The 13,814-nt window shown below is 41.4% G+C and overlaps 1 protein-coding gene across 2 annotated transcripts; it reads right to left on the minus strand.

Annotated features, from left to right (window-relative positions):
- Positions 1-245: 245 nt before the first annotated feature.
- Positions 246-13,609, minus strand: PLIN2 (perilipin 2). 2 transcript variants are annotated; one of them, XM_042877455.1, is made up of 9 exons: positions 13,509-13,609; positions 11,271-11,327; positions 10,980-11,175; positions 10,263-10,345; positions 9,564-9,849; positions 9,083-9,267; positions 8,260-8,394; positions 7,294-7,584; positions 246-1,374 (listed from the first exon to the last, which is right to left on the minus strand). In XM_042877455.1, exons 2-9 carry the CDS (start codon positions 11,298-11,300, stop codon positions 1,240-1,242), a joined length of 1,341 nt encoding a protein of 446 aa, XP_042733389.1. In that variant the 5' UTR covers positions 11,301-11,327; positions 13,509-13,609; the 3' UTR covers positions 246-1,239. The 2 variants fall into 2 exon arrangements, with proteins under 2 accessions (XP_042733389.1, XP_042733390.1); XM_042877456.1 differs by lacking the exon at positions 246-1,374 and having other exon boundaries at positions 6,679-7,584.
- Between the last annotated feature and the right edge of the window lie 205 nt (positions 13,610-13,814).

The raw sequence follows: 13,814 nt of genomic DNA on the forward strand, positions 1-13,814 counted from the left end.
CCTAGAAGAACCGAGCTGCCGCCGTCCTGCGGGCCCACCAAGGGCCTACTGCGGAGGTAGCAGCGCCAGGCCTGCAGGGCCGGGCTGGCCTGTCGGGGCCTCCCTGGCTCAGGTGATCGTATAACCTCACCGCGAAAAGCAAGTAAAACTCGCACTGACAGCAGGCTGTGCAGTTCAGTCTTTTATTTCAAGGCATTCCTGTGGCCGGACGCGGCCGGGGAGGCGGTGCCGGGCCCATCCCCAGGCGCGCTGCCCCTGCCGACGCGCGGCCCCGCGCCCAAGCGCGGTTGTGATCCCCAGAGAAACGCAGCGAGCGGCGTCCGCCCGGCACCGCCCACTCAGAAAGCGCTGTGTGCTCTCTAGCGCGGCTTCGGCATTTCCTAGCAAGCAGTTAACCCAGTGTTTGTTTAATTGTGAGAAGGTTACTGCTGACAACAGAAACACCCCTACCTTCAATTCGCTTCTTGACTTTTTAAACCTTTTTCTTATCATAAATCTGCTTCTACCTTACCCTTCTCTATTCCCTCTCATTTCCTAGTATCTTCCCCCTCCATTTCCAGCTGCCATCCTTCTGCTCCACTTCCTTTTCGAGCATTTAGCCTCTCCTGCTGAGGCCTCACAACAGTCAGCATCGGGATGGCCAGCAATTTTGCATGCAGGAGGTAAAGCGGAAAGAAGGAACATCCTGTTGTACACAAAGCACCCATGCCAAAGGGACCCATCTCTATGCTGTTAGGGCATAGAGCCCAGAAAAATCAACCTGAGAGAATCTGAGATGGCCCAAGTCTCCTGCCCCTCCCAGCAGCAAAGAGGTAGATGCAGAAGAGCTTTTTTGGGAAGACTGGAAGGAGAAGTTGTGGGGCAAATCCTCATAAACTCCTTTTGTTGGCAGCCCTTTATGCAAAGCACTGGGGTGTTCTCTTGGCTGTTGCCAACTGGAAAACAAACAGCTATACAAATAATTAGCAAATACTAGAACATTGGATATGCTCGTTAGGCTATACCTGGCTTGTAGAACAGGAGCTTGACACAAAAGCTAATAAATTAATTTAGCATGTAGTCCTTGGAAAGAATAGTCAGTTTTGATGCAGCTAGAAGAAACAGCTCTGATTTAAAAAAAAAAAAAAAAAAAAAAAAAAAAAAAGTCCAAAGGTAGGTAGATTCGACTTTTAAAAGGAGAAATATAAGTTAAACGTGGCAAGAATACAATGTATCAAAAATACATTTTCCTCTTTCTCTTCATTCAGCTCTTTGCCCTGTAGTATATGGGCCATTTGTGCGTGAAAAGTCTTGCTGATCTTCTTCGTCCAAATCCAAGATGTCTGGGATATCATCTGACTCTGAAGACAGGTCTGTAATAGTGAAATCTGGAACCTGTAGGAACAAAATTTAAAAAAATTCAAAAGTAGAACTAAAAAAATGTTGTACTCCTGACTGAAATCAAGAGATGAACATGCTCAGCATTTCTTGAAATCAGACTCAAAATACTAAATACAGAGTTAAATATGTTCAGTCACAAACGTGGTATCAAGGCCAAATATTATGTAAGCTATAAATCAGTTGCTTAGAAGAAAGGATTTTATAGTAGGCAATGGAATAGAGCTAAACAGGCTGGATGGGGCCTTGGGCAGTCTGATTCTAGTAGGAAATGTTCTGCCCACAGCAAGGGTTCAAACTGGATGTCCCTCCCATCCAAACTACTCCACAATTCTGTATTTGGAATGAGTAGGGCACGTCACCATGCTCAGTAACTGTCTGATCAGTGATAATTTTCTCTGTAAGTTAGGAACAGGATATTTCTATTATTTCTGACCATGTTGATCCTGTTGATCATAGGGTGATCAACCTCTGACTGAAGTTGGTGTTTTCTTAATTTCCTTAGCACATATGCTGTAAGTTAATGTAGTTAACCCCATTAATGTAAGATGTTCACATCCACAAAGCAATTTTAAACTGGAATGTATTGGTGCAGCTGAGCAAAACAGGGTTTGTCTCAGTATTATTCATCTAAGTTTTGAACATGCTACATTCTTTTAAAAGAGAACACATTACTATCTGCATCAGTGTAGCCAAAGCGGTGCAAATTCCTGATGTTTTAGGCTTGCTTAGGTAAAAGACCTTCACTTTTATATCACTTTTGTGTTTAGTTATACTCTCATTTCATAGTTGATAAGAAGTTGGAACAAACTAGTAAGTCAATGTATGCAACAGAGAATGAGATCAGATAGGACCCTTCTTCATACCACTCCTCCATAAGATTGTTAGATCTTCTTATATGGACTAGCACAAAGCTTACAGAAAACTTGTATGAAATTATGCAAAACATACATCAGCAGTTTTGCTCTCTTACAAACCAAAAGTTAATGTCAACATTAACTTAATTTTGAACTCATATCTTCTTTTTCTTGCTATTTTTTTTTTTTTTTTAGAGCTGAGTCACTAGCAATTTGAGAGGTAATTCTTACTTTGTTTGCTTTCAAAACAAGAACTTGTCTTTAGTCATCAGAGATTGTAGTATCCAAAAGAGATCTATTTTCAGTCCAAGTAACTTAACAAAACTTGAACAAAGCACTGCACACCACCACCAACAAGCCATACGTTGAATATTTGCTGATTATGCAAATAAAGAACATATCATGCTCAAAAACTAACAAAATTAAGTTCAACTTTCTGTTTTTATGTCTCTTTTTAAAAATCAGCTGCCTTAGAGGAACGTTATTTTGGATGGTTTGAGATTTTTTTTTCTTTTGACTAAAGAGCTCTTTATTTTTAAAATGCAGAAATGATCTATCAGTTGTTCCTAAATTCTTTCACTATTTCACTAGCTCCACAGTATTACTGTAAGCTTCAGTTTAGAAAATACTAGTCATATCTACAGAATTAAAGAGATTTCAAGAGCTTTCCACTTTTTTTTTTTTTTTTTTTTTTTTTTCCCTGCAGTTTCAGGCAAACTAGCTGGGGCCCAGCAGCAAGTCTTTTGCTTACACAAATCTTTTAATGTGGATTTTGCCAATATGTGTGCTGCTATGGACATGCTTGTGAAGCTTTCATACTATGGGGAGTTTTTTTTATGAATGTTTGTATTTAATATTTTTTAGCCAATGATGATAAGCAACAATGGCAAGTGAAAAGGGAAGTTTCAACTAGCATGAATGGAACAAGATTCCAAGGTCTCTTCCAACTCAAGCAATTCCATGGTTCTGTAAAATGTCAGAGCTCTGTAGCCCAAACAAAACCCTCGTGTTTTTTGAACTAAAAGTATACTAAGTTGATGATTCTAAGTTTCTGTGTAGTGTATCTGAACTGTTTGATATATGCAATAATTAAGAAACTAGTAAAATTACAGGGAGAATTTACGAGCAGGCTCTTGTTAATATTTTAGACTTTTCTCCTTCCATTTGAGTTTTCAGCAGTTATTAGAATGTTAATCATTTTCAGTCCATAGGTTTTCATATACTGCTGCAAAAAACCTATGACTTTGGAAGATATCTAAGTCATCCTTAACTCTAGTGGGCATTTTAGCAGACATTCTTTCAGGCTGTGCTAGAAAAAGGCAGAAAATTTTATTCTGAGTATTGTAATTAATATAGTCCAAGGATAAACCATCTAAGATTACCAGCAAGAACATATCCACACAAGTTAGTGTTGCAGTTCAGTTCAAGCATCCAGTGCATTCCTCATTAGGAAAAATCTAATTTAAATCCAAGGACTTGCATTTGATATAATAAATCAGGATCATATTAATTCACCATTACTTAGCCTTCTCTTCCACCAACCAAGGTTCCTAATTCCTTAATATTCTGTACACTTGCTTTGTAAGCAGGTTAAAAAAGAAACCACAGTAGAATGATACAAAGTTTTTGTACAGTGTTTTGGCACAACATACTGTCAGCTCAGCCATTATATAAATATTTAACCAGTCATTCCTCTGTTTGTGGACACTAGCTGTAGAAATTCAAAATAACTTACACAGAAGCCACACAATAATACACAGTGAGATGAACGTTTCTCAGGACTTGACAGGGAAATTATTTCTTTGCTTTCTATTTTTGTCTTCTTGCTGGTCATTAGTAAGGCTAGATAACCCTCTAAAAGAGTGCGATCCTGAGTGCAACTTAAGGCAGAACAGAAAGCTCTTACTGTTGCAGTAATATCAATTACTGCTGTTTATTTCTCACTCTTCAGACAGTGAGCCATTTATATATCTTATTTGATTCCTCTTTTCAGTTTGAAGGTCCGTAGCCATACCTGAGCTTTAAAAAATATGCATAAAAATGGAGATTCCCTTCATTGAATGAACAGCTGCTTGCAAACCCGATTAGCCCTGCTCTCCTTCAAAGCATTGCTACAAAGGGTGCATCCTATAACTCTTATTACAGAGATTAAAAAGAACTTGGTCAGTACTTAAAACAGAATTAATTGCTGAAAGAATTACAAGAGGCTTAACTCAGGTTCTAGATGGAAAGATATCTTGCTGCCTCATATTAACTTACACTTAAAAACCCCTTATGCAAAAAACAAGTATTTAAGGCTGAAAATTCTAGAATCCTGATCTATAGTCCTCTGTCATTACAATTTTATTATATTTTTTTAAAATTCCAAAAGTTTTAATCCACTCCCATAAGAAGGCCAGAGTGTATATAACTTGTTTTAGTTGCTCACAACCATACCAGGAAGGAGGCATTGGTCCATGTATAAACATGCCAACTAACTGCACCTTTGACTAGGGGACAGGCTTCCCTTTGACAGGGAACTCCAGCTTTGCATCACTCTACTTGATGACCTCTTTGAAACCAAGACCATTGCTGCTACATTAAATGATTGCAATGCACAGAGCGCTAGATTTATCTGGAGAGCTCTAAACCATGGCATCTTATTTCTGAGTTACAGTAACTCCCTTGCAGAGCAAGGAATCACAAGACTTACTGGTGAACAACTCCAAAGTCTTGAGTGCTAAATTCATATCAGTCAAGTTCAAAAGAGCATACGTAAAGTTAAAGAAATAATTTATACTGGCTATAGGGAGCCAGCAGCCAAAGCAGGTAGCTGGGAGTTTCATACTCAGAGAACACTTAAAGGGAAGAGAATGTTGACTTTTGCCTATATCCTTTTTAGTCACTGTAAGACCATCTGCAAGTTCACAGCTGAGATCATTAACAGTAAACACCAAAAAAAAGCAACAGTAAAGCGAAGACTGAATGGAAGGGTACACAAGAACTCAAAAGGAGGAAGGAAGACGTTACTTATCTATACACACAGACACACACAAACACATTTTTAATGTCTACTTTTGCATTGCAAGCTTGCTTTCTCTCAGACCCAGCTTGAAAGAGTCACAGAACAGCAAGTTACAAGTTTTGCACACCATTCAAATGGAGACAGACTTTGGCTGCTGAAGCATTTATTACTAAAGTACAAAATGAATTACAAAAAGTTGGCTACAAAAAAAACATACAACAGCAGGCAGCTGGGTACAAACAGCATGAATCTTGTCTTTATACTATGTTATGAAAAATACACTTTGATAATGATTTAGTCAAGTTGCTGTGTAATACAATTGTACTGTTAGTAAGAACACTGGCACAGCATTTAAGTAACTCAAGCTGACTCAGTCAGAAACCCCACTTCCTGCTATGGATTTCTGCATGTATTTTCATGAATTAGGTAGCAGTTCCTTTAAGACAGCCAGATACAAAATAATAATCAAACGCATAATCTGCAGCAAATACAGAATTTAAGTACACTTAGCTAAAATGCAAAGCTTTTAAATGCATTTCATAGCACATAAGGCTATTATATGCTGGGTTTCTTTCTTTCCCAGCACATCCTTATCTCTAAATTTTGGAGGATGGACTATTTGGTAGATAAGGACTCGGATGGAAGGCCACAGCTAGAAGGTTATGGTCAATGGCTCTGTGTCCAGGTGGAGGCCAGCAATGAGTGGCATTCCCCAGGGGTCTGTCTTGGGACAAGTACCTATTAAAGTCTTTATCAGTGACACAGATGACTGGATGCAGTGCACCCTCAGCAAGTTTGCAGATGGAACCATGCTGAGTCGTGCAGTTGATATGGTAGAATGAAGGGATGCCATCCAGAGGGACCTTGATAAACTTGAAAGGCAAGCCCCCATGAACTTAAAGTATAATAAAGCAATCCCAGATATGAGTACAGTCTGGGAGAACTTCTTGAGAGTAGCCCTGCCAAGAAAGATTGAGGGGTCCTGGTAGATGAGGAATTTGATGTGAGCCAACAGCAAGCGCTTGAAGGCCAACAGTACCCTGGGCTACATCAGAAGAGAAGCCAGCTGGGTGAGGGAGGTGAGCATCCCTCTCTACTCCACCTTTACGAGGTCCCATCTGGAATACTGCATCGAGGACCGGGGCCACCAGCACAGAGAAGATACTGAGCTTTTGGAGAGGGTCTGGAGGAGAGCCACAAGGATTATCAGAAGGTGGGAGTACCTCTAATATGGAGACAGGCTGAAGGAGCTGGGCCTGCAGCTGTGGGGAGACTTTGTTATACTTAAAGGGGAATTATAAACAGAAGAGATATTTTAACTCTTTTTTTTAAAAAAAATAAAACATTGGCAGATAGTGATAGGAGAAGGGGGAATGGTTTCAAACTAAAGGAAGGAAGACTTAGATTAGATGTCAGGGGAAGTTTTTCTGCTTAGAGGGTAGGTGAGGCCCTGGAACAGGCTGTCCAGAGGTTGTGGATGGCCCGTCCCTGCAGGCATTCAAGGCCAGGCTGGATAGGACCCTGCAACCTCGCCTAGTGCTTGACCTAACTGTTGGCAACCCTTCCAGCACAAGGGGCTTGCAACCTGATGATCTTTGAAGACCTTTCCAACCCAAGCCATTCTGAGGTTATTCTGATAAGAAATTAAACAATAAATGAAATGCTTTTAATTGCAATTTATCTAATTTAGAATAAAACTATTAGTACCATTAATAAGCAAGGTGAGGTTTCTTGACTTTACAGACAAACAAGGCATCCTGACAACTGTAAGCTGCCAATTTTTAGGCACTTAATCACATGTCTGTTTTAGAATAGCTTTACAACTCATTTGTGGGAGAGTCTCTTCTCACCACTCCATGTTTTTTCTCCAAGACTTTTTGACAGCTACAGTTGTTAAACATCACTTGTTTGGCCAGTCTGCAGGGTACACACATGCTGTGCAATTTACTCAATATTGTGTTCAAGCTGTTTGTCTTTCTGGCTGGAATTTTTCTCCCCTTCACCTTCGTTCTCAGCATGCTGAGGGCCAGGCAGTTGTGGGTAAAAGGGACCTACCAGCCAGTTGAGCGGTGTGTTGTTAACAAGATAATCCATCACATCATCCAGAGACTCCTTCATTTTCTTCAGCTGTCCTTTGCTAGTAGTAAGAAAGCTGTCTGATAGTTCCTGGAAGGAGGATGCCGATCGGAAGATTTCGTAGACATCACCAGCCATTGAGCGAACACTGTAAACCTGATCCTGCACACTCTGTGGCAGCCCCTGTATGCTCGTAACCAGTGTGAGGCAGGTGGTCTGAAGCTGCTGAGTGAGACTCTGCGCAATAGCTAGAGTTCTTGACTCAATGTGCTAGAAATAAAAGCATGACAGCCCATCAGTATATTTTTAACAACTATAACTAGCTTCATGTTGCTCAAGAGACAAGGGAGAACAAAAAGGGCAAAAGATGTAGAAGATAATGTAATAATGTTTAAGAACAAAGAGTCAGAGATAACTTGAAAGTACTTGATTTTTTAATGTTCAAGTACTTTGTGGAACAGAAACACTGACAGCTTCTTCCTAGCAAAGATAAGCAATCTCTTGTTTCATCTCTAGATAAGAAATGATAGCAAGTAAATATATTCTAGTCAATGAGCCACTGTTCAAAGCTACATATGACTATTCCTCAAACTGCTTTATACTTACAAACTGCTATTTCTGGTCTGGCCATATAAGGGAATCCCAGCTATCTAGGTACAGATATCTAAACAAGCTCATATGTCGAGCAGGATGACTACTCTTTTGAAAAGACAATGAATCCAGTAGCGCTTGCAGAAAAGTAGGCTTGTTTATGAATCAGGATGTCTCCTACATTTCATAGTAATCACTAGCAGTTGTCCTGGGCTTCAGCATTCAGAGTCCACATTTGCTCATAAGTATTCTGTGCTGTTAAGATGTTATGCACTATACAGACTGTTAGCTTGCCAGTATCACCTTGACAATATGCAATGCATTTATTTCTAGTTTAGATTTACATCTATTTACCTCAGCACTATGCGATTCATCACCATCATTTTGACCTGTATTTTTCTTCCATTCTACCCAGGATTGATAAAGCTTTTCCTGAGCACCAAGAAGTTTCTGATTGGCACTATTCATGTTCTTTCTGGCATACTCGATCTGAAATACAGCCAAACAAGGAAGTAAAGAAAGAGTCCAAAACAGTTTCATTAGGGCTTTGTAACCCTTTAAGCATCTGAAGTTTAGGATAAGTGACTCTGGGGAATGTAGCACATTGCTTATCATCAAAGAGAAAACTAGAAAACTAGAAGCAGTTTACTTCTCTATCTACCTGAACTATTTTACACTCCCCCAACTAGCTTCCTACACAAAGGAATTGGAAGTACATAGAAGGCCATAACTTTATGTACAATTCCTGTTGTACATAAGGTATGTATATCAGATTACTGAAGTACCCAGAAATGCTTAAGCACCCACAGCAAGAAAAGCAAGTGAAGCATCCTACTTTTTTTTTTAGCATAGAAGAATTAGTTAAAGCACACTAAAGTGTTTCCAAATTGCAAGACATTATCTTCGCTAAGTTGTATCAGAACAGTAATACCTTTTTTAACATGTTATTTCTATTTCTGCAGTGTTCAAAATTAAAAGGAACTGGTAGTTTGTTTGCAGATCACTTTGACATAGGATCTCTCCTATCTGGTTGTGAAAAGCACCAAGTATGACATTTTTAATATTTTGAAAATGCATTTAATCAGGGAGCAATCCTATTTTCCCATGTCACTTTTTCTCAGTACTCTAACCCTATACCAACATTTGCAGCATTTTACACCTAAAAGCTTAAACTTACCAGACTAACAGTGTTGTGCAGCTGAGAAATTGTCTCCTGGCCTTTTTGTTTAGCATCTCTCACTTTGTTTAAGGCTTGTTGGTAGGCACGTGCACGGAACTTTGAAGACAGAGATCCTAGTCGAACATAATAACTTGGCTTTTGGACTCCAACTTCAAAACCTTCAACTTTCGCAGCTTCTCTTTCTGGTAATTGGAAAGGAAGCAGATTGATCAATGGAAGAAAGCTTTAGATTAGCAAGATAAAGTGTTTGCTTAGTAACAACTGATTACTGGACTTGCTCACAGTCTTAACTAGAGGTTTAGTTGACAGAATTCTAAAGTATAGGGACCTAACATCCATTCTACTTGATTATCTATCAACAAGGCAGTTTGGGAAGCATATGCCCCCTCCCCATTACAAACAACTAGTAAGCAGATGATTGCTTATTTTTTCTCCAGTATAAGTATACCAACAAAATTAAATCTTGAAATGGTCTTACCTAGTTCTGCTTCTGTTAGTGGGAGATACTGGTCTACAAGGGTCTCTGATTTAGTGAGAGCACTGTCCATTCCACTGCTCATCATTTGCACCACACGACTTCCCAAGACAGTGTTGATGCCACCATTGACAACAGACTTAGTCATTTCTACACTGTCTTGCACTGCTTCTTTAGTCTTGCCCACAACTCCAGTGATTTTGTGAGCAACAGTTTCCTTGGCACCAGTCATGGTGGTTGTTACAGCTTCTCTGGCTCCAACAACTACACCCTTAGCATTGGCAACAACCTGCCAAAGAAAATATGTTAGTTCACAGAAATAAATAAAATTTGCTAGGGAGAGCTACATAACCCTAGAAACAATTATACTAAAACTAACAGTAACATAAATCACACATCCTCTTCATACTGCACAGGAAAAAGATACTTAAAAAAATAGATGTCCACCAGTGAAGAGTAGCTACACCTATGTTAAATAGTGGGCTAACTTCTTTTAAGGAAAAGAAAAAAATAAAAACAGGGCTCAGTGACCTTCAAAAAGCAAGAAGGTGTTCTATAGAAACACCCTTTATCTCCTCATGGTTTCTAATCTGTGAAGCAAGTGTGGTTTATAGAAACTCTCCTCGCATTTTTAGAGATAGCAGAAACTACAATCAGTACACATGCTCTTCTGCTTAATATATGTACATGGAAAGGACTTACCTTATCAGTGGGTTGATTCAGTATAGGAAGTCTCTCTTCAATTTTATCAAGACCTATACAAGCATAGTTGTTGGCAACCACAACTATAGAAAAAAAAAAATGATTGTTTTAAGATGTCAGTTTGTCTTAATTCCAGCTGATATTTCTTCTCAGAATGACGCTCACACAACAGCACACACAAAAAAGCTTCTCCCCCCTTCTCATTGAGATTTGAGGCAACTAAGCCTCAAAAAGAAGACAGCTTTTATCACGCCCTAAGCAAGCTCACTAGCTGACACAGTCTTTTCTTAGACCTTACAAGCAGCTGTTGTAACAAGCTGAGGCTTCTGCCAGAATTAGGAAACTGGTTGCAAAAGTCTTGTGTTTAAATTTGGCAACTGTGTCACAAGTTGTTCTCTTGAGAGAAAGTACAAAGTAGAACTTGAAAACAGGTGAAAGGTGAGGAAGGTGTTGAGCAAGAGACTACTTAACCACCCTGCAACTCAAGAGGAGCCAGTCAGTTCAGTGTTACAAAAGCTTGAATTTGCTTAGTATTTGGAATTCCCCCTCCCGAAATCATACCCATCACGTAATCAGTTACATCAGTTACTCAACAAGCAATGCAACAGGTTCAGTCAGCACCAAACCAGCACTACCATGTTTAATTGTAAGCACATCTGGATATAAAAAAAACAATCAGCTGAATTAAAGTTATCAGCAACCCCATATTAGCCTTACTCTGTGGTTCCAGTTTCTGGATGATAGGCATAGCACTAGTCATGGCTACTGAAGTAATTGTCTTCACTCCTTTCTCTGCTATCTCACATACTGACTTCAAATAGGGATGGTTATCCTTTGTGGTTATGTAGGCTGTAGACACCATATCATAAGTGGAGCTCACCAAAGGAAGGTTTGCTACCCTTGATACAATGTTCTGTTTAAAAAGAAAGAAGCTAGTTTACTCATTTTTCTAAGCTTGACAGTTAAAAACAAACAAACAAACAAACTACTGGGCTAACTTGAACTTACCTGTTGTGGATCAATTGCTGCTAATGCCATTTTTTCAGGTCTTGAATCTTACTGAGCCTACGACAGGAGCATATCAGAGTTAGCATATCCTTATAAGCAACTTTATCTAAACACCAGGCTTTCAAACTGACAAAATTCCTTTGTAATCAACCCCAAAGATAAAGAGGATTAAAGATGTGAACTTTCTTGCAAGCAAGAGCTATGTTTTACTGTATTAATTTGAAGTTCAAAAACTTTGTTTCTTAAGTGCTTTCTTCGGGTTAGGCAATACAAGTAAGACACAGGCTTGGTGCAGAGTCACTGGAAGACTGTACGGAAGAAATGGACCCACAGTGTTGGTGGACACATGGCAAAACATGAGCCAGTGTGAGACACCACACAAAAAGCTTTTGTCTCAAAGATTACTGTGGAATGCAAGGACAACTGGAGGTGTCTCTGCCTATATCTGGGTGTCAGGAACAAGGAAGATAAAGGGAATGTCTTCAAACCAGTCACATTCCAGACTACTCCCAAGATGTGGCTACAGCCTTGTGTGGAGCCCTTGGCTTATCTGATGTTGATAAGCCTGCACCAGACTATACAGTATATATAAGGATTCCACAAAAACAAAAACTTCTTTTTCCTGTATTGTATGTTCCCAGAATCACGGAACATCACAACACTGGCGGGAGTGATTGCTGCATTCATATAATGAGCCCTTGCTTTTATCTGTGACCTTTTTACTATCACTTTCTTCATCCTTCTTCCCATCCCCAGGCTTAAATAACCAAGAATTTAATAACAAACTGGTTGGGCAAATATTTGACTTCATTTTGAGTCTTAATTTCATGTTGGATATACATATCATGAATCTTCTTGTTTCTGATAGTTGAAACAAGACAGCCAGTAGTGTGCCCAGATAGCCAAAAAGGCCAATGGCACCCTGGCGTGTATCAGAAACAGTGCTGCCAGCAGAAGCAGTGAAGTGATCATTCCCCTGTCAGCTCTCATGAGACTGTACCTCAAGTACCATGCTGTTTGGGACCCCTCACTACACAAAAGATATTGCAGCCATGAAGCACACCCACAGAAAGGTAATAAAGCTGGGGAAGGGTCTGGAGAACAAGTCTTATGGGGAACAGCTGAGAGAACTGGGAATGTTTAGTCTGGAGAAGAGGTGGCTCAGGGAAGATCTTGTAGCTCTCTACATAATACATGAAAGAAAGTTGTGGCAAGGAGGGAGTCAGCCTCTTCTCCTGTGTAACTAGCAGTAGGACTAGAAAGAATGGGCACAAGTTGCACCACAGGGGTTCAGGTTGGACATTAGTAGCATTTCTTCTCAAGAAGAGTAGCCAGACCCTGGAATGGGCTTCCCAGGGATGTGGTCAAGTCACGGTCCCTAGAGGCATTCAAGAACTTAGATGTTCTACTAAGGGGCATAGCAGAGCAGGGAAGTATAGGTCATAGGTGGATGGTTGGACTGGATGATCTCTGAGGCCTTTTCCAGCCCTGACAAATCTGTGATTCTATGACATACAAAAAAAAGGAACTTAAGTACAGCAGTTCATCGGAGAATTACAAAAAAAATATGACATATGGATTCATTTATTTTTCTAGAGAAATGTATATACTGTAGAACCAGTTAGGAAGAAAAGCCACACTGTTGTTCTTAAGCTAACAGTTCACTAAACCTGTAATTTAGGATGCCTGAAGGAGGGATGAAGAACCTGCCATGAGTAGTTTTACTCATTACTCACTCCAGTTAGCGTAATTCAGTCAAGTTTGAAACGTGAGCCATCACTGTGGCCCAGATCTTGAGAACACTTGGACGACTGCAGAAAGCACCAATAACGTCAGTACAGTTCTCACTCAAGTTACACCAATAGAGGCTCACACTGTTCACAAGCTGCCTCGCTATAACGTGCAGAATGAATGTAGAGAGGTTGAACTAAATCTACAGAGACACACCCGGGCAAGCCCGGCACCGGCACATCTCCACAGCAGCAGGTCCGGATCGCCCTCATCGAGTAGGCAGGACGCAGCCAGCAGCGGACGGGCACCCGCCGCCCGCGGGGGCAGCAGAGCGGCCGATGCGATGACGGAGGCAGCGGGGGCGGCCCCGCGGAGCGGGAAGCCGCAGCCCCCGGCGAGGCCGGCAGGCAGGCGGCCACCGAGCTCAGCCATGTTGCGGAGCCGGCCTCGAGGTCGCCGAGGGCTCCCGCAGCCCCGGACGGCCGACGAGAACCAGGCAGTACTCACCCGGGGAAGAAACGCGCTGTCACAGCCGCCGCCGCCTCGAAGCTCGAGCGCCGCCGCACGGTACGGAGGCTGGGCCGCGTCCCTCTTTTTATGGGGAGCGGCCGCCGCTGGCCGCGCGCCGCCGAGCTCTCGCGAGAGCAACGCCTCCCCGAGCCGCGCGTCACCGCCGCCTTGCGCCCCGCCCCGCGAACGCGCGGTGCCGCGGCGCCAGCCCGCCGCCCCTGTCGGCCCTGCAGCGCCCACAGCGAGGCCGGTCGGTTGTTTGACTGCTGGAAGTCACCAGCAGGCGTGGGGAGCGCAATTACC

This window comes from Lagopus leucura, unplaced genomic scaffold (assembly GCF_019238085.1).
Source record: "Lagopus leucura isolate 7727_CA_CO unplaced genomic scaffold, USGS_WTPT01 Super-Scaffold_100018, whole genome shotgun sequence".
NCBI lineage: Eukaryota > Metazoa > Chordata > Aves > Galliformes > Phasianidae > Lagopus > Lagopus leucura.

Bases quoted from the DNA above. Each gene is read 5' to 3' on its own strand.
- PLIN2 (XM_042877455.1), bottom strand. From the start codon at position 11,300: ATGGCATTAGCAGCAATTGATCCACAACAG. The intron at 8,395-9,082 runs GTAAGTTTAAGC...GCTGTATTTCAG, and splicing joins TGCACAACACTGTTAGTCTG to ATCGAGTATGCCAGAAAGAA. The intron at 1,375-7,293 runs GTAGGTCCCTTT...TTGTTCCTACAG, and splicing joins ACACACCGCTCAACTGGCTG to GTTCCAGATTTCACTATTAC.